This window comes from Furipterus horrens, unplaced genomic scaffold, assembly GCF_987537825.1.
Source record: "Furipterus horrens unplaced genomic scaffold, mFurHor1.1.pri manual_scaffold_2, whole genome shotgun sequence".
Lineage (NCBI taxonomy): Eukaryota > Metazoa > Chordata > Mammalia > Chiroptera > Furipteridae > Furipterus > Furipterus horrens.
The window spans coordinates 91,118,386-91,143,825 of record NW_028327172.1 but is presented as its reverse complement, the minus strand read 5'-3'; the positions used below and the strand labels follow the sequence as shown (position 1 = coordinate 91,143,825).

Here is a 25,440-nt window from a genome sequence, read left to right as displayed (position 1 = left end):
AAGAAGAAATACTCATCCAGACAGGCAGGAGGGGCGCAGCTGGAGCACAGAGGATATGGCGTGGTGGTGGCAACAGCGGCAACAGCAGCAGGCTGGCGGAAAGCTCAGTTACATGTTTTAAAAAGTAAATAGGGACACCTGGGGAGCGTTCCCAGCTTCTCACTAGACCACGCAGCTCACTGTCCCAGCACTGGGGAAAACCAAGCCTCATTGCTTCTGACTGTGCAAACCAGTGGGGGTTGGGACGGAGGCAGAAACTGGCAGTCTCTCAGCAGAGTCCGCTTATTTAAAGGGCCCCCATGGATCTAGAACTTCCGCAGACCCACCTACTCTGGGAACGACGGCCAGGGCAACAGCTAGAGGGGCGCCAGTTCAGTGTGGAGGTGGGAGAAGTGCCTGGAAATGGGGCGAGTACTGGGCAAGTGGCATTGTTCCTTCTCAGACCCCTCCCCTGCATACAGCCCCACAACGTGGTGAAACTGGTCGCCAGTTACTGACGAATACCTAAGGCTCCACCCCTTACAACACAGTAGGAGCAACAGCTCTCCCTGTGACATGGAAGCAAAAAAAGACAGGAGACTTCCAGCCAAGATAGAGGCCTAGACTGACATGCTCTGTCTCCCTCCATAACTAAGAAGGAATACAACTATTGCAAAACCAGCAATAACCAGAAGTTCCAGAAAATAAATGAAAGTCGAACGTATGAAGTTATAAAAAAGTGGTGCTTGTCCAGACAGGTAGGAGGGGCGAAGCTGGGGAGGAGAGTTCAAGCTGTCCTGTCTGCAGCAGCAGCAGCAACGGAGGCAGGACAGTGGTAAGCACAGAGCCATATTTAGGGAGAGGCAAGAAGCCCCTGGGAAGCACCCCTGGCTGTAGACCAAACCCGTCAGCTTGTGATTACAAAGTCAGGGAAGGCAGACCTCCATTGCCTTGGACGGTGAGGCCCAGAGAGGGTGGGGACAGAGGAGGAGGCTCCCAGTCTCTCAGCGGCAAATGAACAGCAGGAACCCATCTTGAACCCCTACCCCCACAGAAAACGCCATAGCGTGGTGAGACAGGACACTTGGTTGCGACGAGTGCACGGGGCTCCATTCCCTATAACATAGGAGGTGTGACAGCCCTGCCCAGGAAGCAAAGGTAAACACAAAACTGTCAGGATGGCACAAATCATTTTAGAGATCCCGGTGACACAGTTGACCAGACAGCAAATATCTAATCTAATGAAACAGCAGATTGGAAATCTTTCTGAGGCTCTTTTCAGAGCTTTGGTTATAAAAATTCTCACAGACCTAACAACAGATCTTAAACAAGACAGGGAAGGAATAAAGGCTGGTCCTGCTGAAATGAACAAAAACACATATGAAACTGGTGCTGAGGGAAAGGAAACCAAGACTCAAATCAACATACTGGAATATAGGCAAGGAACAGTCAGCCAGTGCAGAAAGAGGAAACGAGGAGTGAGGAAATGATGAGAGGCTCAGAAACTTATCAGACAGCTATAAGTGGGCCAACATCTGAATCATAGGGCTGCCAGAGGTGAAGAAAAAGAACTAGAAATTGAAAAATCATGTGAAAAAATAACGAAGCAGAATTTCCCTAACTTGAGGAAGGAAATAGACTTACAGGTCCAGGAAGCACAGAGAGTTCCAGAAAAACTGGACCCAGGGAGAACCACACCAAGACACATTTATAATCAAAATGTCAAAACTTAAGGTTAAAGAGAGAATCTTAAAAGCAGAAAGACAGAAGAGACTATCAGCTGATTTCTCAAAAGAAACTCTGCAGGCAAGAAGGCACTGGCAAGAAATAGTCAAAGTAATGAAAAGCAAAAACCTACAGCCACGACTACTCTATCCAGCAAAGCTGTCATTCAGAATAGAAAGGGCAGAGAAAGTGCTTCCAGGACAAAGTAAAACTGAAGGAGATCATCAGATCCAAACCACTGTTATATGAAATGTTAAAGGGACTTATTTAGGAGAAGGAGGATCAAAACTATGAACACTAAAATGAAAACTGTATCACAACAACCAACAATAGAAGCTAGGGAATTGAAACAAAGGCAGACTAAGTAGGCAATGAGAGTAGGAAAAGAATTATAGGTATGGGGAACATTTTGGGGGGAGGTCAGTGGTGAGCGGGAAGGGGGGAAAGGAAGGGAGATGATACAGGAATTAAGAAGCATAGTAGGAGGGAGTGGAGTAGACAGGAAGATGTTGAGAAGAACTATATGCACAACCAATGGGCATGGACTAAGGTGGGGGACAACTGGAGGGAGGGGGTCACTGGGTGGAGGGGGACAAAGGAAAAGAAATTGGAACAACTGTAATAGCATAAACAATACAGCATATTAAAAATAATAATAATAAAAAACAAAAATAAATAAAAAGAAAAACACAACAACCCAAAATTTATGGGATTCAGCCAAAGCAGTTCTAAGAGGGAAAATCATAGCAATACTGGTTAACCTCAAGAAACAAGAAAAATTTCAAATAAACAATCTAATCTTATAGCTAAAGGAACTAGAAAAATAACAAAGTCAAAGTGAGTAAAAGGAAGGAACAAATAAAGATTATAGCAAAAATAGAGGAAACAGAGTCTAAAAAACAATACAAAAGATCAATAAAAACAAGAGCTAGATTTTTGAAAAGATAAACAAGATTAATAAACCCTTAACCAGACTCATCAAGAAAGAGAGAGAGATCAAAGAAATATAATCAGAAACAAAAAAGGACCTGTGACAACCAACACCACAGAAATACAAAAAATTAGAGGAAAAATCTGCAATTATAAGTCAACTAATTGAACAATCAAGAAGAAACTGTTAAATTCCTAGAAACATACTATCTTCTGAGACTGAATAAAGAGGAAGCAGAAAATCTGAACAGAGCGATAACTAGAATATAACTAGCATGCTCCAGAATATATAAAATTGAAATTGTAATTTAAAAAACTCCCAACAAATAAAAGTCCAGGACCAGATGGCTTTACAGGTGAATTTTACTAAATAATTCCAAGAAGAATTAACACCTATCCTTTTCAAACTATTCCAAAAAATTGACAAGAATGCAAGTGTTCCAAGCTCATTTTATGAAGCCAGCATAATCCTGATTCTAAAGTCCGAGGAAGGCACTGCAAAAAAAAAAAAAAAAAAAAAAAAAAAAAAGAAGCATAAGTCAATATCCCTGATGAACAGAGGTGGAAAAATCCTCAAAAAATATTAGCAAACCAAATTCAGTAATACATTAAAAAGATTATATACCATGTTCGAGTAAGATTTATTCCTGGGATGCAAGGTTGTTTAATATCTGCAAATCAATTAATATGATATACTACATATATAAAATGAAGGATAAAAAGCATATGATCATATCAATAATTGCAGAAAATAGCATTTGACAAAATCCATCATTTATTTATGATAAAAACTCTCAGAAAAGTAGTACTAGAGGGAATATACCTCAACCTAATAAAGCCCATAAGGGACAAACCCACAGCTAACATCATATTCAATCTTGAAAATCTAAAAGCATTTTGGGGAAAAAAACAAGATTATCTGCTGTCACCACTTTCATTCAATATAGTGGTGGAAGTCCTAGACACAGGAATCAGACAAGAAAAATAAGAGGATTCAAATTGGAAAGGAACAAGTAAAACTCATTATTTGCAGATGACATGCTACTATACATAGACAACCCTAAAGATTTCACCAAAAAACTACAAGAACTGATAAATGAAATTAGTAAAATAGCAGGATATAATATTAATATTCTGATTTTTTTTCGCATTTTTATACACTAATAATGAACTAACAGAAAGAGAAATAAAGAAAACAATCTCCCTGTTTTTCTTCTTGACTGCTTAAAGATCAGCTGCTCTCATGAACAACACACTAACTATCCAGACCAGGAAGTTCATGACCAACAGACTATTGCAGCAGAAACAAATGGTCATCAACATGCTTTACCCTAGTAAGGCAACAGTACCTAAGAAAAAATATGGAAAAAACTAGCCAAAATGTACAAGACCACACCAAATGTCATCTTTGTGTTTGAATTAATAAACCACCTTTGGTGGTGGCAAGATGACTTCTTTTGGCATGATTTATAATTCCTTGGATTACACACACACACAAAATGAACCAAACATAGATTTATAAGTCATGGCCTATATGAGATGAAGACCTCAAGAAAACACCAAAAAGAATGCAAGAACAGAATGAAGGAACTCAGTGGGACTGCAAAGGTCACTGTTGGTATGCAAAAAAGTGAGCTGGAGATTAAACAAAGAAGGAGTAAAGATTCTTCAGTGACTTTATCTGAGGCGATGGTGCAGATTTTTCATGAGAAAATTAATAAACTAAAAACTCTTTTTGTTTTTTTAGTATATTTCATTAATTATGTTTTTACAGTAGTCTCACTTTTTTTCTTTTTGCTCCCCTCTGCCCAGTACGCCACTTCCTTCCAGTAATCCCACCACTCTTAGTTCATGTCCATGGGTTGTGCATATAAGTTCTTAGGCTTCACCCTTTCCTATATTATTCTTAACTTCCCCCTGTCTATTTTGTACCAACCAATTATGCTTATTAATCCCTACACCATTTCCCCATGTCTCCCCCTTCCCCCTCCCAGCTAAGCCTCCAAATGATCCCCATACCTATGATTCTGTTCTTATTCTGGTTTGCTTAGTTGGAATTTGTTCTTATTTTTTAGATTCAGTTGTTGATAGTTGTGAATTTGTTGTTATTTTACTGTTCATAATTTTGATCTTCTTTTTCTTAAGCAAGTTCCTTTGACATTTCATATAATAATGGCTTGGTGGTGATGAACGTTTTTACCTTTACCTTGTCTAGGAAGCACTTTATCTGCCCTTCCGTTCTAAATGATAGCTTTGTTGAATAGAGTAATCCTGGTTGTAAGTCCTTGTTTTTCATCACTTTGAATACTTCTTTCCAGCCCCTTCTTGCCTGCAAAGTTTCTTTTGAGAAATCAGCTGGTAGTCTTATAGGCACCTCTTTGTAGGTAACTCTCTGCTTTTCTCTTGCTGCTTTTAAGATTCTTTCTTTATCTTTAACTTTTGGCATTTTAATTATGATGTGTCTTAGAGAGGTTCTTTTTTGGGTCTAGCTTGTTTGGGACTCTCTGTGCTCCCTGGACTTGTATGTCTATTTCCTTAACAAAATTTGGGAAGTTTTTCTTCATTACTTTTTCACATAAGCTTTCAATTTCTTGCTCTTCCTCTTCTCCTTCTGGCACCCCTATGGTTTAAATGTTGGCACGTTTAAAGTTGTTCCAGAGGTTCCTAAGCCTCTCCTCATTTTTTTTCAATTCCTGTTTCCTCATTCTGTACTGGTTGACTGTGTTTTTCTTCCTTATGTTACAAATCATTGATTTGAACCCAGTTTCCTTCCCTTTACCATTGGTTTTGTGTGGATTTTTCTTTATTTCATTTAGCATAGCCTTCACTTCTTCCCTTATGCATTTGCCATACTTAAGCATATATGTTAAGCCTGTGAGCATCTTTATCACCAGTGTTTTGAACTCTACATCTGTTAGGTTGGCTATCTCCTTGTCTGTTAGGTTGGCTATCTCTTCATTGCTTAGTTCTCCCACTGGAACCTTGATCTGTTTCCTCTTTTGGGCCATACTTCTCTGTCTCCTCATCTTGACAGGCTCCTGTGTTTGTTTGCCTCTGTGTCTTAGGTAGAGCTGTCATTCCTATTATGTTGTAAGGGGCAGAGCTATAAGTATTCATCAATATGGGGTGACCCGTTTCACCACGTTGTGGCACTGTTTGTGGGGGAGGGGTTGAGAGGGAACAATGCTGCTTGCTCAGCACTTGCCCCTTTTCCAGGCACTTCTTCCACTTCCATATGGGACTGGCGCCTCTCTAGGTGTTGCCCTGGTCATTGTTCCCAGAGTGGGCGGGTCTGTGAATGTCCTAGGACCGTGGGGGCCCTTTAAACAAGCGGACTCTACTGAGAGACCACCAGTTTCTTCCTTCGTCCTAATCCCCACTGGTTTGCACAGTCAGAAGCAATGGGGCTTTATTTTCCCCAGCGCTGGGACTGTGAGCTGCATGGCCTGGTCTGGTGCTCGAAGCGCTCCCCAGGTGTCCCCCCCAACTTTTTAAAACATGTGACTGCACTTTCCACCAGCCTGCTGTTGCTGCCACTGCTGCCACCACACCGCATCCTCTCTGCCCTGGCTCCACCCCTTTTACCTGTCTGGATGAGTATTTTTTTCTTTATATTTTTGTTTGTAGACTTCCATGCAGCTCGATTTTCTGGAACTTCTGATTGTCTCTAGTTTTGAGGTCTCTTTGTTGTGGAGGGAGATGCAGCATGTCTGTGTAGGCCTCCATCTTGGCTGAAAGTCTAATAAACTAAAAACTTTTATATAAAAAAGCAAACAATCCCATTCCAATTGCATAAAAAAGTACCTAGAAATAAATTTAGCCAAGAAGGTAAAAGACCTGTACTCAGAAAACTATAATACATTGAAGAAATAAATTGAAGAAGATACAAATAAATGGAAGCATATACTCTGCTCATGGATAGGAAGAATTAATATTGTTAAAATATCTATATTACCCAAAGCAATCTACAGAGTCAATGCAATCCCTATCAAAATACTAATGACATTTTTTTTTACAGAACTAGAATAAATAATCCTAAACTTTACATAGAACCCAATAAGACTCTGAAAGCCAAAGCAATCTTGAGAAATAAGAACAAAGTTGGAGGAATCACAATACCTGATATTGAAGAATACTATAAGGCTGTATAATCAAAACAGCATGGTACTGGCATAAAAACACACAGTGATCAATGGGACAGAAGAGAGGCCCTAGAAATAAATCTGCAGCAATATGGTCAATAAATCTGACAAAGGAGGCAAGAATATACAATGGGGTAAAGGCGCTCTGGACAGACACATGCAAAAGAATAAAACTGGATCATTTTCTTACACCACACACAAGAATAAACTAAAAATGGACTACAGACTTAAATGTAAAACCCAAAACCATAAAACTCCTAGCAGAAAACATAGGCAGTAAGATCTCTTGACAGTGTTTTTGGTAATATTTTTTTTGGTATGTATTCTCAGGCAAAAAAAAAATTTTTTTTTAAACTAAACAAATGAGACTACATGAAACTAAACTATTTTTGCATAGTGAAGGAAACCATCATCAAAACAAAAAGACAGCCTACTGAATGGGAGAAGATATTTGCCAATGTCACATCTGATAAGGAGTTAATATTCAAAATATATAAGAAACTCATACAACTTTACACCAGAAAGAGAAGCAATCTGATTTAAAATGAGCAGAGGACCTGAACAGACGCTTTTCTGAAGAGGACATACAGATGGCCAATACACATATAAAAAGATGCTCAACATCACTAATCTAGAGGGAAATGTAAGTTAAAATTACAGTAAGATAACACCTCACACCTCTCAGAATAGTTATCACCAATAAATCAACAAACAAGTGTTGGCGACGATGTGGAGAAAAGGGAACCCTTGTGCACTTATGGTGGGATTAAAAACTGGGAGAGCCACTATAAATAAAAACAGTATGGAGTTTCCTCAAAAAATTAAAAAATAGAGCTACTGTATAACCCAAAAATTCCATTCCTGGGTATTTATCAAAGAAATCCAAAACACTAGTTCAAAAAGACATATGCACCCCTATGTTTATTACAGCATTATTTACAATAGCCAAGATATGAAAGCAACCTAAATGTCTGCTGCTAGATGTATGAAGATGTGGTGCAGATATACAATGAAATATTACTCAGCCAAAAGACAATGAAATCTTGCCATGTGCATCAACATGAATGAACCTAAAGGTTATCATGCTAAGTGACATAAGTCAGACAGAGAAAAAAATACCCTATGATTGCACTTACATGTGGAAATCTAAAAAACAAACAAAACAAAAACAAACTTATAGATACAGAGAACAAATTGATGATTGCCAGAGGAAAGGGGGGTTGAGGGATTGGGTGAAAGGATTGAGTAGTACAAATTGGCAGTTATAAAACAGTCCTGGGGATCTAAAGTACAGCATAAGGAATATAATCAATAATATTGCCATAATTATGTATGGTGTCAGATAAATATTAGACTTATCGAGGCGATCATTTCATAACTTATATAAATGTCTGATCACTGTATGGTACACCTGAACCTAATACAATATTGTATGTCAACTGTAATTGAAAAATTTTTAAAATAAAAAAGGAAATGACTACTCAGATCTTAGTACTCTGCTTTAGTACATAACAGGGGCTCAAAATATATTGATTAAATGAATGAATAAATAAATGAGGAAGTGAATAAATTTAGAACTTGAAATCAGAAAATTTTTCTGCTTTTTTATTGAATCTTCAATAGTTTTGAAATGAAGTCCAAATTTCTTAGCATATCATCTAATCAACTCATCAGGGACTCCATTCCTGCTTTGTCTTTCGCCACTCACAGTCCCTCTCCTTTTCTCCCTGGTGCCCTGCACTGCATCCAATACAATGCTGATTCATGTCCAAACACCCCACAACTAACATTTCCATGCCTTCATGCACTGTCCCCTTTCACAAAGTTAGTCTCCCTCTCCTCTGGAATCCAGTAGCCCTCTCAACCAGTCACATGGTACTTATCTTGTAACTCCTTATTTGTCTGTGTATTTCTTTCTCTCACTACTCTATGATTTCCTTGAAAACTGGGACAATGACATTCATTTTTATATCATCAATGGTTACCACAGTTGCTAACACAGGCCAGAGGCTCAAGAAATGACTGTAGACCTCGTCAGTGTGGTTCAGTTGGTTGGATTATTCTCCTGTAACAAAAAAGTTGTGGGTTTGATCCCCAGGCCAGGTGCATATGATCCTGAGGACAGGAGTGTGCCAGAGGCAGCCAACCAATGTTTCTCTCTCACATCAATGTTTCTTTCTCTCCCCATTCCATTTTCTCTAAAAGCAATGAAAACAGTGTCCTCAGGTGAGGACCAATGAAAGAAGGAGAAGCAGGAGAAGAAGGAGAAGGAGAAAGGAGGTGGAGGAGGAGGTGAAGGGGGAGAAAGAAAGAAATGCCTATAGATGAAAAATTCCACCTATATGACTCCCTGACTTCTCTGAAGTTATATAATGTTTTCTTCTACCATAGATAAAATTATCATTACTCAATTAAAGATTATTTTGTGTTACACACAGAGAAACACAAAATGCCTGTAGATGAATAAATGGTCTCTAAAGAATCCTCTGGAGTTTTAATATAAGCCTCTTTCCCTCTGCTCTGTTCTAAACAGTGGCAAAGTGTGGCCTTTCCTGTATAGTTGTGTGATATTTCTGAGAGTACTGGGCCAGCAAGATGAGAGCAGAAGGATGAATGGCTATGGGGTCCCAAGAAAGAGGAATATGGCAAGACATCAAGTGAATAGCAGCCCGCTTTTGAGATCAACTAAGATGGTATATAAAATCTCTGAGGGGAGCTAGAGATGGGAAGGGCCCACAGACCAAAAATAGTTGTCTTTGGAAGGGTAGACTTAAAGGTAAAATTTACTTACCTTAAAAAAATATTTTCAGGACATTTTAAAGGTGGTCTAATAAGGAGTGATTTTAAAATTTGACCAAGAACCCCAAATTTATTCATTCTACAAGTATATATTAAGCATACTCTATATGCCAGGTACTGTTCTTGTAACTGGGACTGTAATATTGAACAAGAAAGATGGACACTTCTGACCTCACGGAGCTTATTTTCTAGTTGAGGAGACATAAAAGGAGTAAGAAAAATATATAATATAATTTCACTTAGAGGTAATTAATGGGAGAACAATAATGCATAGTCTGAAAATGTGTGTGTCAGAGATTGTTCATAAGCAGGGTGGTCTAGGAAGGCCACTCAGGGAGATGACATTTTCATTGAATGAAGTGAGGACCCAGCCATTTGAGGGTCTAAAGAAGATCATTCCAGAAGAGGGATTGGGATCTTAGGCAAGAACAGGCTTGTATACTGAGGAACAGTAATGAAGCAAGTATGGACAGAGAGAAGTGAATGGGTAGTAACTAGGGACAAAATAACTTGATTGAGTCTGACAGATGGGTTATGTTAAAGATTTCAGCTTTCGTGCCAAGGGTAATGGGAACTGATGGAGGGTCCTGAGCAGAGGAGTAACATGATTTGACTTAAGTGTTTAAATCTGCAGTGATCCACTGTAGGGGGTAAGAGAGTTGTAAAGAGACTAACTGGGAGGCTGTTGTAGTGGCTCACATGAGAGAGAACCTGGACTGGATGTAAGGGTAGGAGAGAAGTTAGTGAGAAGGGCCTATATTTAGAATATGTTTTGAATTGATAGCTGAGCAGCTGATAACAGGAGGTGGGGTGCAAGGGAAGGAGAGAAATCAGGACTCATTCCTACAGGTTTGGCTTTCTCAAAGAAGTGAGTGGTGGTGCCATTCCCTGAGATGGGGTGACTCGAGGAGGAGTAGGCGGGTAGTAGAAAATTAAAACCTACATTTTTGAGCGAGTTAAACTTGAGATGCCAATTACATATCCCAGGGGAGGTGGGGAAATGAGTTTGGACTCAGGAGTGGTGGCAGGGCAGGAGTATAATTTGGGCAGTTATCAACTTATATGTGGCAAATATAATATATCAGTTATATAAAGCCATAGGATTCACTGATGTTACAAAGGAACTGAGTCCAAATAAAAAAAAAAGTGGTTAAGGTTGGGATGATTATAAGGAGCCAGCAAAGGAGACTGAGAAAGAGTGGGCATCAAAGTAGGAGGAAGACCGGGCAAATATGGTGTCTGGAAGGCAAGAGAAGAAGGTGCTTCCAGAAGGAGGTAATAGCACACATGTGAACAAAACCTAGAACACAAGAGAAACATTGCAGGGCCAAAACAGTTTGAGTTGGAGGGGTCACTATGTTTATGGACAATTTAAAAAGGTCTTTGCTTTTGATTTCTGTGAAAGCTATTATCATGTTGTTTGTGAGATCCACAAAATTTTAAAAAATGAGCAAGCAGAATTCAGAGATTAATTTTAAAACTTCAGCCAAAAAAAATTAGCCATTTATCTTGCCTAGAAATTTTTCTTTAGCCTTTCTCAAAAGGACTCTTATTGTGAGGATGCAACTGCTGCATTTAGAGCCCGAGTTTTCTTTTCTCATAAAATTCATTCTTACATGCATTGGTATCTCTGCCTAATTTTCCTTGACTCCTGGGCTAACTAAACAGTAAATAGTTGGACTGGAGGTGTCTGGGCCAGCCAGGACCTCCCAGGAAACTGGCCTCATGACACTCCAGGAAAGTGGAGAGTGGCACATAGGTCAGCACTGGGCATTTAGTAGGGGCTCAGTTCCACAAAGTGATTCCCATTTTGATTCCACTGCTGAGCTGGTAAGAATATTCTCAGGACACATGACTTTTTTCATGGCCCACAACCTGTGAGAAGGAGCTCATAGCATTTGCGGGTCTAGGCGGAGCCTTGATGATGTAGTCTAAAAGAAGCATTAGTTAATATATGATGACACTGTTGATTCTCTCTCCAGATCTGGCTGAAGGGAACCACCTCAGTTTACACTTTATTGCTGAGCTTGTTCCTACTTTTCTCCCATGGTCTACTGGACTTGTTCCATCTGGCATCTCTACCCACCCAATCTACAGGAAAGGCTTGGAAGGTGGTGCCTGGAAACTCTGTGCCGAGATCTGGCTCACTGGGTTTCTGCTGCTGCCCTAATACTTAGATCACGAAGTAACTGGTGAGTCATTCCCAGACTCAATTTATTCTTCTTTGAAACAGTAAAGAAGGTGGTCCTCTTTGCCAGAGAAAGGAAGGGATGCAATTATATTGTGTGAAGTACTGGTCCACAATCACCAAAACCTTTAAGATACTACATGGAGGAGCCATAGAATATACTTGGAAAGAATTCTGGACTTGAAGTCAAAGGACTGGCATTCAAGCCTTGTCCTTACCACTCCCAAACTGTGTGGTCAAGGCAGGAAGTTCTGGAGACTCAGGTTTCTCAGTGGCAAAATAAGGTTATAATTCCAAATCCAGCCACTTCCCAGAGATATGGTAAAGCTCAAGTGAAATAAAGCTGGCGACATGCTTTGTAAGCTGGGAAGCATTATCCAATTGTAGAGCTGGACTCCAGACATCATGGGCTATTTTTCAAGCAGGTTGAGCCTGATCCTATATTAGGGACTTTGCATACTCTGTTCCCTCTGACTGGAATGCCCTTCTCTCCTTAGAAAATACACAATCATGCTTCAAAGCCCAATTTGAATGTCACATCCTCCATGAAGCTTATCCAAAACAAAAGAAGGAATTTCCTCCTCTGTATTTCCACAACTCTTATAGCACATATCACATTTTATAGAGTGTGTCCGTTTCCCTCATGAAAGTGTGAGTTTCTAGATACCTTATTATATCTTATTGCATATGAGTTATTATGTCTTATTTATCTTACTAGGTAGAACTAATAAGAAAGTTAGATGTAATAGGCAGCTCTACCTAATACACAGAAAAAGCACAGGGAGGCAAAGAAATATGGCCCAAATGAAAGAAGAGAATAAAACCCCAGAAAAAGAACTAAATGAAACAGAGATAGCCAACCTATCAGATGCAGAGTTCAAAACACTGGTAACAGAGATGCTCAGAGAACTCATAGAGTATGGCAAAAATAAATAAATAAATAAATAAAGGAAGGAAGGAAGAAATGGAGATTGTACAAAGTGAAATAAAGAAAAATATACAGAGAACCAATGGTGAAGGAAAGTAAGCCTGGATTCAGATCACTGATTTGGAATAAAAATAAGAAATAAACATTCAACTGGGACACAAAGACGAAACAAGAATGTGAAGAAAAAAAAATAATGAGGAGAGGCTTAGGAATCTCTGGGAACACTTTAAATGTACCAACATCCGAATCATAGGGATGCCAATGCCAGAAGGAGAAGAGGAAGAGCAAGAAATTGAAAATGCATTTGAAAAAATAATGAAAAAAACTTCCCTAACATGGTGAAGGAAATAGACATACAAGTCCAGGAAGAACAGAGTCCCAAACAAGTTGAACCCAAAGAGGATCACACCAAAACATCATAATTAAAATGCCAAAGGTTAAAGATAAAGAGATAATCTTAAAAACAGCATGAGGAAAGCAGAGAGTTACCTGCAAAGGAATTCCCATAAGATATCAGCTGATTTCTCAAAAGAAACTTTGCAGGCAAGAAGGGACGGGAAAGAAGTATTCAAAGAGATGAAAACCAAGGACCTACAACCTAGATTACTCTATCCAGCAAAGCTATCATTTAGAATGTAAGGGCAGATAAAGTGCTTCCTAGACAAGGTAAAACTAAAGGAGTTCATCATCACCAATCCCCTATTATATGGAATGATAAATGGACTTATTTAAGAAAAAGAAGATCAAAGCTATGAACTTTAAAATGACAATAAACTCACAGCTATCAACAATCTAAAAAGCAAAAGCAAAAACAAAAACAAAGGGACTTCAGGCCAAGATGGAGGCCTAGACAGACATGCTGCATCTCCCTCCACAACTAAGAAGAAATACAACTACCTCAAAACTAGAGACAACCAGAAGTTCCAGAAAATCAAGCTGCATGAAAGTCCAACAAACACAGATATAAAGAAGAAATACTCATCCAGACAGGTTGTAGGGGCAGAGCCAGGGCGAAGAGAATGTGATGTGGTGGTGGCAGCTGTGGTGGCAGCAGCAGGCTGCCAGAAAGTGCAGTCACAAATTTTAAAAAGTCAGGAGGGACACCTGGGGAGCACTCCCAACACCAGACCAGACCAGACCACACAGTTCATGGTCCCAGTGCCGGGGAAAATAAAGCCTCATTGCTTCTGACTCTGCAAACCAGTGGGGGTTGGGGCAGAGGAAGAAACAGCCAGTCTCTCAGCAGAGTCTGCTTGTTTAAAGGGCCCCCACAGTCCTAGAATGTCCGCAGATCCACCCATTCTGGGAACGACAGCCAAGGCAACAACTAGAGAGGTGCCAGTCCCATATAAAGTGGGAGAAGTGCCTGGAAAAGGGGCAAGTGCTGAGCAAGCCACATTGTTCCCTCTTATAACCCTCCCCCACATACAGCGCCACAACGTGGTGAAACAGGTCGCCCTCTACTGATGAGAAAACAAAGGCTTCGCCTCTTACAACGTAACAAGAGTGACAGCTCTACCTAAGACACAGAGGCAAACAAACACAGGAGCCTGTCAAGATGAGGAGACAGAGAAGTATGGCCCAAAAGGAAAAACAGATCAAGGTTCCAGTGGGAGAACTAAGTGATGAGGTGATAGCCAAACTAACAAACAAGGAGATAGCCAACATAACAGATATAGAGGTCAAAACACTGGTGATAAAGATGCTCACAGGTTTGACAGATATGCTTAAGTATGGCAAATGCATAAGGGAAGAAGTGAAGGCTTATGCTAAATGAAATAAAGAAAAATCCACACAAAACCAATGGTGAAGGGAAGGAAACTGGGGTTCAAATCAATGATTTACAGCATAAGAAGGAAAAAACAGTCAACCAGTAACAGAATGAGGAAACAAGAATTGAAAAAAATGAGGAGAGGCTTAGGAACCTCTGGAACAACTTTAAACATGCCAACATTCAAACCATAGGGGTGCCAGAAGGTGAAGAGGAAGAGCAAGAAATTGAAAGCTTATGTGAAAAAGTAATGAAGGAAAACTTCTCAAATTTTGTTAAGGAAATAGACATACAAGTCCAGGGAGCACAGAGAGTCCCAAACAAGCTAGACCCAAAAAAGAACCTCTCTAAGACACATCATAATTAAAATGCCAAAGATTAAAGATAAAGAGAGAATTTTAAAAGTAGCAAGAGAAAAGCAGAGAGTAACCTACAAAGGGGTGCTTATAAGACTAATGGCTAATTTTTTAAAAGAAACTTTTAGGGCAAGAAGGGACTGGCAAGAAGTATTCAAGGTGATGAAAAGCAAGGACTTACAAGCAAGATTATTCTATCCAGCAAAGCTATCATTTAGAATGGAAGGACAGATAAAGTGCTTCCCAGACAAGGTAAAGCTAAAGGAGTTCATCATCACCAAGCTATTATTATATGAAATGTCAAAGGGACTTATTTAAGAGAAAGATCAAAACTATAAACATTAAAATGACAACAAACTTACAACTACCAACAACTGAATCTAAAAAATAAAAACAAAATCCAACTAAGCAAACCAGAATAGGAATAGAATCACAGGTATGAGGATCATCTGGAGGGTTATCAGCTGGGAGGGGGAAGTGGGAGAAATGGGGATATCGTGCAGAGATTAAGAAGCATAATTGGTAAATATAAAACAGACAGGGGAAGTTAAGAATCATATAGGAGGCCCTGGCTATTGTGGCTCCGTGGATTGAGTGTCAGCCTGAGAATCAAGTGTTGCTGGTTCAATTCCCAGTCAGGGCACATGACTAGATTGCATGTCAGGTCCCCAGTTGGGGGCGCGAGTGAGGCGCTACCACACAGTGATGTTTCTCTCCTTCTCTTTCTCCCCTCTCTCTAAAAATAAATAAATAAATAAAGTATTTTTTTTTAAAGAATAATATAAGAAAGGGTGAAGCCGAAGAACTTATATGCACGACCAATGGGCATGAACTAAGGGTGATAGGATTGCTAGAGGGAAGAGGGATACTGGGCAGAGGGGAGCAAAGGTAAAAAAAAAATTGGAACTACTATGACAACATAATAAAATATATTTTAAAAATAAAAATAAAAATAAATAAATAAATACATAAAAGTAAAAAAAAAACAAAAACAAACTAAGAATCATAGGTATGGAGATCATTTGTAGGTTCATCAGCTGGGAGGGGAAAGAGGGATGATGGGGGAAATGGTGCAGGGATTAAGAAGAATAATTAATAGGAACAAAATGGGATGATGGTAAGAATAGTTACAACGATGCCAGCCTGTTAAAACAAGCATGCTGTTGTCCTGGGACAGCTAACTGACCTGGAGTCTGCAAGATCCTTCCCCATGTGAAAAAGTCACCCTCTCCTCCACACCCCCACTCTTATTAGGGATTTCTGGACCCAAGGGTAGGTAGGACGATGACCATGTCCAGGATGAAGCAGCTAGAGGAGCACGAGACCTTCTCCCATTGTCCTTTATAAGATTATAAAGGGTCTTAAGTCTGAGATGGGGGGAATTGTTATTTTTTAATGTTAAAAAAATTAATTAATTATTTTTTAAAAAGACTAATATAGGAAAGGGTGAAGCTTGGAACTTACATGCATGACCCATGGACATGAACTAAGGGGGGTGAGATTGTTGGAGAAGGGAGGCTGCTGGGCAGAGGGAGCAAAGGGGAAAATAATTGGAACTACTGTAACAATATAATCAATAAAATATACTTTAAAAAAAAGGAATAGTATAGGAAAAGGTGAAGCCAAATAACTTATACGCCTGAAACATGGACATGAACTAAGGGGAGGGAATGCTGGAGGGAAGCATGGTACTGGAAAGAGAGGAGTAAAGGGGGGGAAACTGGGACAACTATAACAGCATAATCAATAGAATACACTTGAAAAAGAAAACAACATGGATGGACCTTTAGGGTATTATGCTAAGTGAAATAAGCCAGACACAAAAAAGACAATATTGCCAGCATGCATAGCATCACTTATATGTGGAATCTAAAAGAAATAAATAAAAAAGTCAAACTCATAGAAACAGGGATTAGAAAAGTGGTTGTCAGGGGCTGGGGGTGGGGAAATAGAGAGAGGTTGGATAGAGGGTGCAAATTTCCAACTATAAGATGAATAAGGTCTGAGGATTTTAGGTGATAACACTGTATTGTACAAGTGAAATCTTCTAAGAGAGTATAACTTAAATGTGTTCATACACACACACAAATAAATATGTGAGGTGATGGATGATATAACTAACTAAATGGGGAAATCCTTTCACAATGTATACATATTTGAAATCATCATGATGTACACACCTTAAGATATCATTTGTCATTACACCTCAGTAAAACTGGGGAAAAAAGAATATCTGCTACAATGTGAAGCCCAATAGTTTCTTCACCAATACCAAAACCAACCTCAAACTTGTGTTAACACTAAAAATAATCACAGCTGATACACACAGGCTGTCACAAAAAAATGTGTCCACACTTTAATAGCCGGTAACTTGCTGAATTTTTGTTTTAGATTTAACTGTTGAGAAATATTGGCTGAAACCAGATTAAGTTTTGAACAAAGAAAGTTTATTTTGAAGTACTACTGAAAGCACGAAAATGCGGTAGAAGTGCAAAGACAGGACTGACGGCGTGGTGTGGCTAATCCGTGCATGGATTAATTGGCCCTTTCTTTTTTGCAGGTACTGTAACTGGTGTCACTTATTTGAATTTACTGCAGGACTCAGCCATGCTACATATTCACAAAGATTTTCATGATGAGGACTTTTATCTCCAACAAGATGGATCAGGAGAAGAGGTCCTGTAAATTACCCTGCGCGTTCACCAAACCTCACACCACTAGATTTTTTCCTTTGGGAATTTCTCAAGAATAACGTTTATGCTAAAAAACCTGAAAACATTGATGAATTACAAGTAGCCGTTAAAAGAGAATGTGCCCAAATATCAAATGGAATGATTCTTGATGTTTATGATTCCGTTGCTTCATGTTGCCAGCAATGTCTATACCAGAACGGTCATCAGTTTGAAAATAGGTGCTAAGTATAAAAAAGTACATTTATGTAGTTTATTTTGAACATTGAAAGGGACTTTCTAATAAATACAGATTTTATAATCATTAAAATTGTGGATTTTTTTTGGTGACACCCTGTATAGTGATTAAAAATTCAAGTGTGCATAGTTTAAGGTACTTGACCATTAAGATATCTATATGATGTATTTTAAATTTTTAAAGAGGCTACATCTTCAAAAGAAATCTAATATACTTCTGACCCCAAAAGAAAACAAATTTAAAAATTGATTCCCATTTCTGTTTATTGGCAGACATTGTTTGGAAATAAACATATTGCAGTTCCTTGGGTGTAAGAGAAGATAAGAGAGTTGTCATTAGAGTATCTCATGTGAAAGAAGAAAACAAAATCAGCAAAAAGAGAGATTTTGTTGACTGAAGCTGTAGTTAAAGAAAGAAAATGTGCTGCATGTGGGTGCTTAAGAAGCTAATACTGTTCTATGCATTAGCAGACATGCAGATCATTGTTACCAGACACAGGTCTGGCCTGAGTGGGTCTGCTTAGGGCCAACTGTAGTGTGTGGGTTCCTTAGTTCATGTGGAAAGATTTCACAACATGAGTCCAATTGACTATGAAAATTTGTTTATTAAAGCTGGGGACAGTGAAATATGGAAGGGTTTACCATAGAGGAAGCAATAGGAGAGCCTAGGCTGGGCTGCCTTAGCTCACTGGGCACTCTGAGAAAAGGGGGCTTTGGGGAGAGGTTCAGGAGACCAGCCCAGGACAAGCAGCCAGCTGCCCATTGTCTTAGAGTTTAGGAGATGCATTTGCCTGTGAAGAAAGAAGTGGGGGAAGAAGGGAATGGTGCAGGCTGCTCCCGAGAGGGAGAGAGCGTGAGTTGGGTTCTTTGTTTTGAGGCTTTTATCTCTTTCTTACAGACAGGAATCTTAGGGGTGGTCTCAGGGGAGAGTTTCAGCAGAACATTCATCAGTTTTCCAGGTGTGCCCTTTCAGGGTCATGGTCAGTGTCATTAGTCATTGGAGTGGGTCCTGGCATTGCCCACCTGGTTTTGCTGCTTTCCTGGGCCTGGAGCTGAAATACAACTGAGGTCTGGATGTTATGTCTAGGGAGGTGACTTTCTGTATCTGGCTGTAAATTGCTTGGCCAGTTTGTTCAGTTTTCTTATCCCACTTGCCAACAAATTTTCTTAGATTCTTATTATCCTGTCTCAATTACAGATCTTCACCTATGAGCATCATGCCTAGTTCCGGGCACCCTTTAAGAAAAGTAACCCAAATGAACTAGACAAAGAGCATGAGGACAAAGATGGTAAAGAACCCAGTATGAAATGAAGATATTTAGCCTAGAGAAGAGAACTTTTGCCTTCAGATAAAACCTTCTTCATAGGACTGCCATGAGAATTAAATGAGAGATTCTTTTTTAAGTGTGATAATGATATTGTAGTTAAAGAAAGAAAATGTCCTTATGTTTTAGAGATGCATACTGCCATATCTAGGATTGAAATGTTATAATGTCCATAATTTATAAGAAAATATTCCAGCAACAAGAATAAAAGAAATTTGATTGCTGTTAAGAGCACGCAATGAGTATAGGGGGTCTCATTGTATTTGTCTCTACTTTTGTGTATGTTTGAAAATGTCTACAACAGAAAGTTAAAATAAAATATTTTTTAAAACATGGATAGAGCAAATATGGCAAAATGTGAATGATTATTAAGTCACTAGTTAAACTTGTTTTATCTCTTTTCTATATGTATGTAGGTTTTTTTAAACAAAAGTTTTAAAAAATAATTTGATGAGGAAATGTTTGAAGTCACTTGGCATAGTGCCTGGTACTTAGTAAGTGCTTAATAAACGTCGGTAGACTTTTTCTTTTTCCCCAGATATTGGCATGGAAGCGAAGCAGGCTTAGCCTGTAGCTCCAAAAGGCTAAACAAGAGCCAATAGTAGAAGCTTCTGGGAAGCAGGTTTCATCTTATTATAAGAAAGAATTCTTTAATAAGCAGAATTGTCCAGCAATGAAACCTGCAGTTTCACATTGACAAAGCTTCCATTGCTAGGACCATTTGAGCAAAGGGTGCTTATTTCAGGGATGTTACAGAAGGGATTTTTTAATTAAGGGGCAGTTTAATGATATCAAGAGGGGGCTCTCAGGTGACCTCTGAAATTCCTTCCATCTCTGAAATCTTAGGGTTTAATGCAAATGACTGAAATGTCTAGAGCTTTTTCTTCCCCTCCCAGAAGTTGGTCACTGTCTATGCATAAAGAGGCACAGGAAGGACCAAAGAACTTTCCTTATCATTTTCCTCTGTCCTGTTTGTTCTGCATGCAAATAAAACATAAGGACACAGAAGGGAAAGGAATGGGAGAAAGGGCTCACAAAGGAAGCTTCAGAATCCCCAATTTGAAGGTCTTGGTGGGGCTAAAGGGTGATATCTGTATCAAGTTGGAAGGGCCACCAGTTGGGTCTCTCTGGGCCTCTTTGCTTCTCATGGTTCCCTGGAAATCTCTGGACCATGAGATCCCAGCAAGAAAGAAGGAATGGAGCCAACATGTTGAAACCCTAGCTCATGGGGCTAGGAGGGACCTCAGGAGATCATCAGGGTAAGTTCCCTGCCTTTGAGAAGATGAAGCATTATTATTCATCCCATTTTTCTCAGCTGAAGAAACTGAGTCTCAACAAGGTTAAGTGATCTGTACAAAGTGACAAAGCTTTTAAATTCTGAGTGTGTATTGGAAATGATCATCAAGGAGAGACAAAAGCCATGTCTTCAACCCTGATGTGGTATATTCTTCTTGCTCTAGCATGAATCCATTATTAGTATCTGAGGACTCCATCAAAGCCCCAATTTAGCTCCCCCAAGTCCAGCATCTCCTTAGTCCCACATGGTACACACACCTGTTCATCTGTACTAAAGAGCTTCCCACCAAGAAAGAACCTAGAGCTGAAGGTAGAGGGAGTTGGGTTAAATATGAACACCACATATCCATTCATAGAAAATGATATTAAGTGATCAAAAGAGGGTAAAAGGCACTCTAAGTTAGTGGGGAGCCAGGATTCTAGGTAGTCTCCTTAGGCCAACATGGGAAGCTCTTTAGTATAGATGAACAGGTAAGTCTTGATGAGAAAGACAAAGAATAGATAGGTCCATGAGAGGTACTGGGAGTCAAGAGCAACTTCAACTTCTGCCTCTCCTCTCATGACATCTGGTGGGCACCAGGTCAATGGTGCTGAGCTGCCTTGGCCAGGATGCTTGTCCAAAAGTAGATGGCAGGAGTCCTCTTGGAGCCAGCCCTCTGCTTTTCCATTATTAAGCTTGCAGCCTTGAAGGCCTCACTGATTTGCATAGCTTTGGCAGCATTGGAGCGTGAGTTTGCCTGGGGAGTTATTCTCTGGGTGAGGGAGGTGGCAGCACAAGAATGAAGAACTGTTCTAGCAGGATTTTTCACTTCTGCCCGGTAAACAATGCAGAGAGCATTCAGCAACGAGGCTGAACCTCTCCCATTTCTGGACTCTTCTCACATGCTTCACTCCCAGTATAACCCAGTAAGACTTCCAGTGATACTTTATGGCCACTTGGCAACTTTCTGGCACTTCCTTGGATGGCAATTATTAAAGTCACCAGTACCTTGGAAACGTTACTGGGCAGCCCCAGGAAGTCCCAGAGCAAACCAAGGGACTTCGCAGTGCAGTCATTTAAACTAGTCCAAATAGTTTTTTCCAGGACCCCACAACACACTATGCCTACCTATTTTATACTTGAGATTCCTCCTAGGAATTCGGAAATATTGTCTAATGGTCAGAGTTTTATATAGACACTGCACGGTAAACTGATATTAAGGGTTACTTTAGAGGCTGTTTCACATTGATTTTGGACAAGTGGCTTAATCTCAGTACCCTTCAATTTCCATGAATTATCAAAACAAAAAAGTTTCTGTCTGCATTCCTGTTACCCTTGCAGAAGAGTGAGATACCCAGGAATAACCTGAAGATGACCCCTGAAGCCAAATGAAGAACAGGACACAAGAGGACCTGTGATAGACTGTGGGAGAGAACTGTCTTAAGAGCTGGGAGACCTGAGTTTCAGTCCTCCACTAGCTGAGTGTCCTTAGTCAAGTCACTTTACCTCTAAGGGTGTAGATAAACAGTGGCAAAAATGCAGCATACATGCAAGCCATGCCCAGGGAAAAATCACTAATGGATCCCTGCACTCTTTTCCTTTTTCTAAACTCAGTGCTCAGTGAATCACTGATGATCAGGATTTAGGTCTCCTGAAGAAACCCATTTACTCTCCCAGGACAAGATGATCTCTCAGGATCCCCCTACCTCTGAAAGTCTGTGGATTTGGAGATTTTCATAATTTAAACAGAGCAAACATGACTGACCTCAGGGCTTCCTTTACACGTGGCTTATGTGAACATCCTAATGACTTTTTCCACATGTATGGTCATGAGATGGAACCCCTAGGCCTTGCTCTTCAGTACCTTCCCACAGATATCAGGAACCTGGGGCCATGCCATAGTAGACAGAGGTGTTCCCAGCTTTCCTCTGCAATTTGTCCTGTGAATCTTTAATAAATGAAAGGGTCTTCACCAATAACTTTGAATTTTTAAAGGAACTACAATCCCCATTTCTTTTCAGTCTGAGATACAGATGGGCCTCTAAGGGCTCCCCTGCACTGCCCCATTATCTCTTGCTGGACACACTGATGCTGTGGTTATCACCACAATTGCTCAGAATGCTTTCCTGTGGTCAGGGGATAACTTGACAAAGCTTCCTGGGCAGTCATGCCAGGTCTCAGGAAAAGAGGTCAGCAAGTCAGGCCACTACAGCAACATATGGTGCCAGAGTAACCAGGTTCCCGACCAAGTTTTCAACTCATAGTACCCTAACCCTATTAAAAACAATAAAAATCTACCTTCAAAGGAAGAGCTATGTTAAATAAACTGAGGGTTGTTGTTGCACCGAATAGGCATATTTCAGAGAAGCATCTTAGCTGTTATTTTTCTATCAGAACATTTTTGTATTTGAGGGGACCACAGATTCCTGGCATTGCATATGCCATTTATAGGTGATGAAGCTGAATTCCACAGAGAAGTGAGGTGCTAAAGGTCATGCAGGCAATAAATAGCAAAGCAGAAACAAGTCCCCAGAGCTCCATGTCTAGACTTGACTCTCTCCATAACAGCCCACAGGTCCTTTAAAAGTCAACTTTAGGCTAGCACACTCTCCACCCCTCACTCAACCTTGAGAGGGGAAGAGGTTCAAAGTGCTTCAAGGTCAGTAAGAGACCAGGAATTTGTATCCTTGCCCTCTTCCCAGAGTGAAGAAGGGATGGGAGAGAAGGTAAGGGGAGCTAATATAAGAGGTATATGGTCAGACTGTTTCTCATGCAAGCTTACAGATGTCTTCTATGCATCTCGGGGGAGGGGGCATGTGTGTAATAAGAAAGCTTGATGGGCCCTTTTGTGGCCATTCCTGAGGTGCTAGTGATCAAAATGAAGTTCAATCCCTTTGTGACTTCTGACCAGAGCAAGAATTGTAGAAGGGATTTCAATGCACCTTCCCACATTTGCAGGAAGATTATGTTCTCTCCTTCCAAAGAGCTGAGACAGAAGTACAATGTTCGATCCATGCCCATCTGAAAGGATGATGAAGTTCAGGTTGTGCGAGGACATTACAAAGGGTAGAAAATTGGCAAAGCAGTCCAAGTTTACAGCAAGAAATACATCATCTACACTGAATAAGCACAATGGAAGAAAACTAATGGTACAACTGTTCATGTGGGCATTCACCTCAGCAAGGTGGTTATCACCAGACTAAAACTGGACAAAGACCTCAAAAAGATACTTGAATGTAAAGCCAAATCTCACCAAGTAGGAAAGGAAAAGGGAAAATACAAGGAAGAAACAATTGAGAAGATGCAGGAATAGTGTAATCTTATATACAACTTCCATTAAAAACTTGAAATAAAAAAAAGAAAGAAAGAAAGCTTAGATAGGAGATTTTATTTCACACTTATAGAACAACTAACACTTCCAAAAGCTGCTGAGGTATATTCTCCTTTTATTTATTCCTCACAACTTGTTTACAGATAAGGAAACTGAGGCTGGGTCATAGCACCAGAGATGGAGGGAAGAAACTCAAATCTTAATTACCTGGCTCCTGGGACAGTGTGCTTGCTAACATGCATGGGTCATGATGACACATGCAGGGTTTCTTCCTTGGCTTTGCAGTGTACTTTCAAATCCTCAGTGTGCTTTTCATTTTCATCATCCCAACTGTGAGATCCACAGGGCTGGAATTAGAGAACTTTGGTTTTGTCAGAAATGTCACACAGCCATCTTCTGATTCCAGATACCATGTCCCTTCCCTCAAGTGGTATAATGCTGCCAGGATCATGTCTTCCTCTCCTCTCTGGGGCTCATGTTCCTGGGGGTGGAGGAGCTGCTTCTGAGGGAATGGTGGTGGAAAAAGGAGAAGCTCTGTCCACCAAAACAACAAAACAAAACAAAGAATGGAGGACTTGCCTCTGGGTAGAAAAAGGGATCCTAAAGAAACACCAATTTCTCTTCTGGTCAATGTGGAGGCATCAGTAGATATGCTTTGTAACCTTGCACAACAATATAAAGCATTACAACCATATCTCAAAAAAAAAAGAACAACCAGAACCATCAGAAAATCAAGCTATATGGAAGTCTGACAACCAAGGACTTAAGGACACCACATTCATCTAGAAAAGTAGGAGGGGTGGAGTCATGGAGACAAGGCAGAGAGACAGTATGGCTCAGAGAAGCAGTGGTGGTGGAATAGATGGTCTCACATTCAGTGTGGTGGATAAAAATCAGGAAGGATACCCTGGAAGCTAGTGATCCCAGCCCCAGGCCAGACCACACAGCCCAGGGTTCCAGCACCAGGAGGATAAACCCCCATTATCTCTAGCTGGAAAACTGCTGGAGGTTGGGGTGGTGGAAGAAACTGCTGATTTTTGCTGCTTAAAGGGTCTGCATGGGCAGCAGGAGAAGCTTCTGAATTTGTGCAACTAAAAGGGCCCACATGGTCTTAGAATGTACGCAACCCCCTGAGCAGGAACTGGAAGGGCATCAATCACACATGGGAAGTGGGTGAAGTGACTGAAAACAGGGCAAGTGTGGGACAAATCGCAAGAAGCCAGGCAGTGGCACTGTCCCCTTTCCAACCCCACCACCACAGAGCCACAAATTGGTGAAGGAGATGGCTCTGCCCTGGCAATTACCAAAGGCTCCACCCCACATGATTTACAGGTGCCTTTGCTACATAAGCTACACTACTAAGACACAGAAACAAACACAGGGAGGCTGCCAAATGGAGGAGTCAAGAACTATGGCCCAAATGAAAGAACAGAAAAAAAAAAAAAACCAGAAAAAGAACTAAATGAAACAGAGATATTGAACCTATCAATTGAAGAGTTCAAAATACTAGTGATAAGGATGCTCAAAGAACTCATAGAGTACAGCAAAAAAATAAATAAAATAAAATAAAGGAAGAAATGAAGGTTGCACAAACTGAAATAAAGAAAAATATACAGAGAAACAGTGATGAAGGAAAGGAAGCCAGGATTCAAATCAATGATTTGGAACAAAAGAAGATCATTCAACCAGAACACAAAGAAGAAACAAGAATAAAAATAAAAGAAAGAAAATTAGGAGGGCTTAGGAACCTCTGGGACAATTTT

The 25,440-nt window shown here is 40.1% G+C and overlaps 1 protein-coding gene and 1 pseudogene across 15 annotated transcripts in view; one reads left to right on the top strand and one right to left on the bottom strand.

Moving 5' to 3' along the window:
- Window positions 1-25,440, bottom strand: part of POU2F3 (POU class 2 homeobox 3) — a 111,201-nt gene that overhangs the window by 62,914 nt on the left and 22,847 nt on the right. Inside the window, exon 1 of one of the 15 annotated variants that reach the window (XM_090266128.1) lies at window positions 23,885-23,930. The exons of the other annotated variants lie outside the window; for them this stretch is intronic. Coding sequence (XP_090122254.1) covers window positions 23,885-23,915 — 31 coding nt within the window. The 5' untranslated portion in view covers window positions 23,916-23,930. Of the gene's footprint in view, window positions 1-23,884; window positions 23,931-25,440 lie in introns of those variants that run through there. 15 annotated transcript variants of the gene reach the window in all.
- LOC150019086 (large ribosomal subunit protein uL24 pseudogene) lies at window positions 23,225-23,659 on the top strand (annotated as a pseudogene).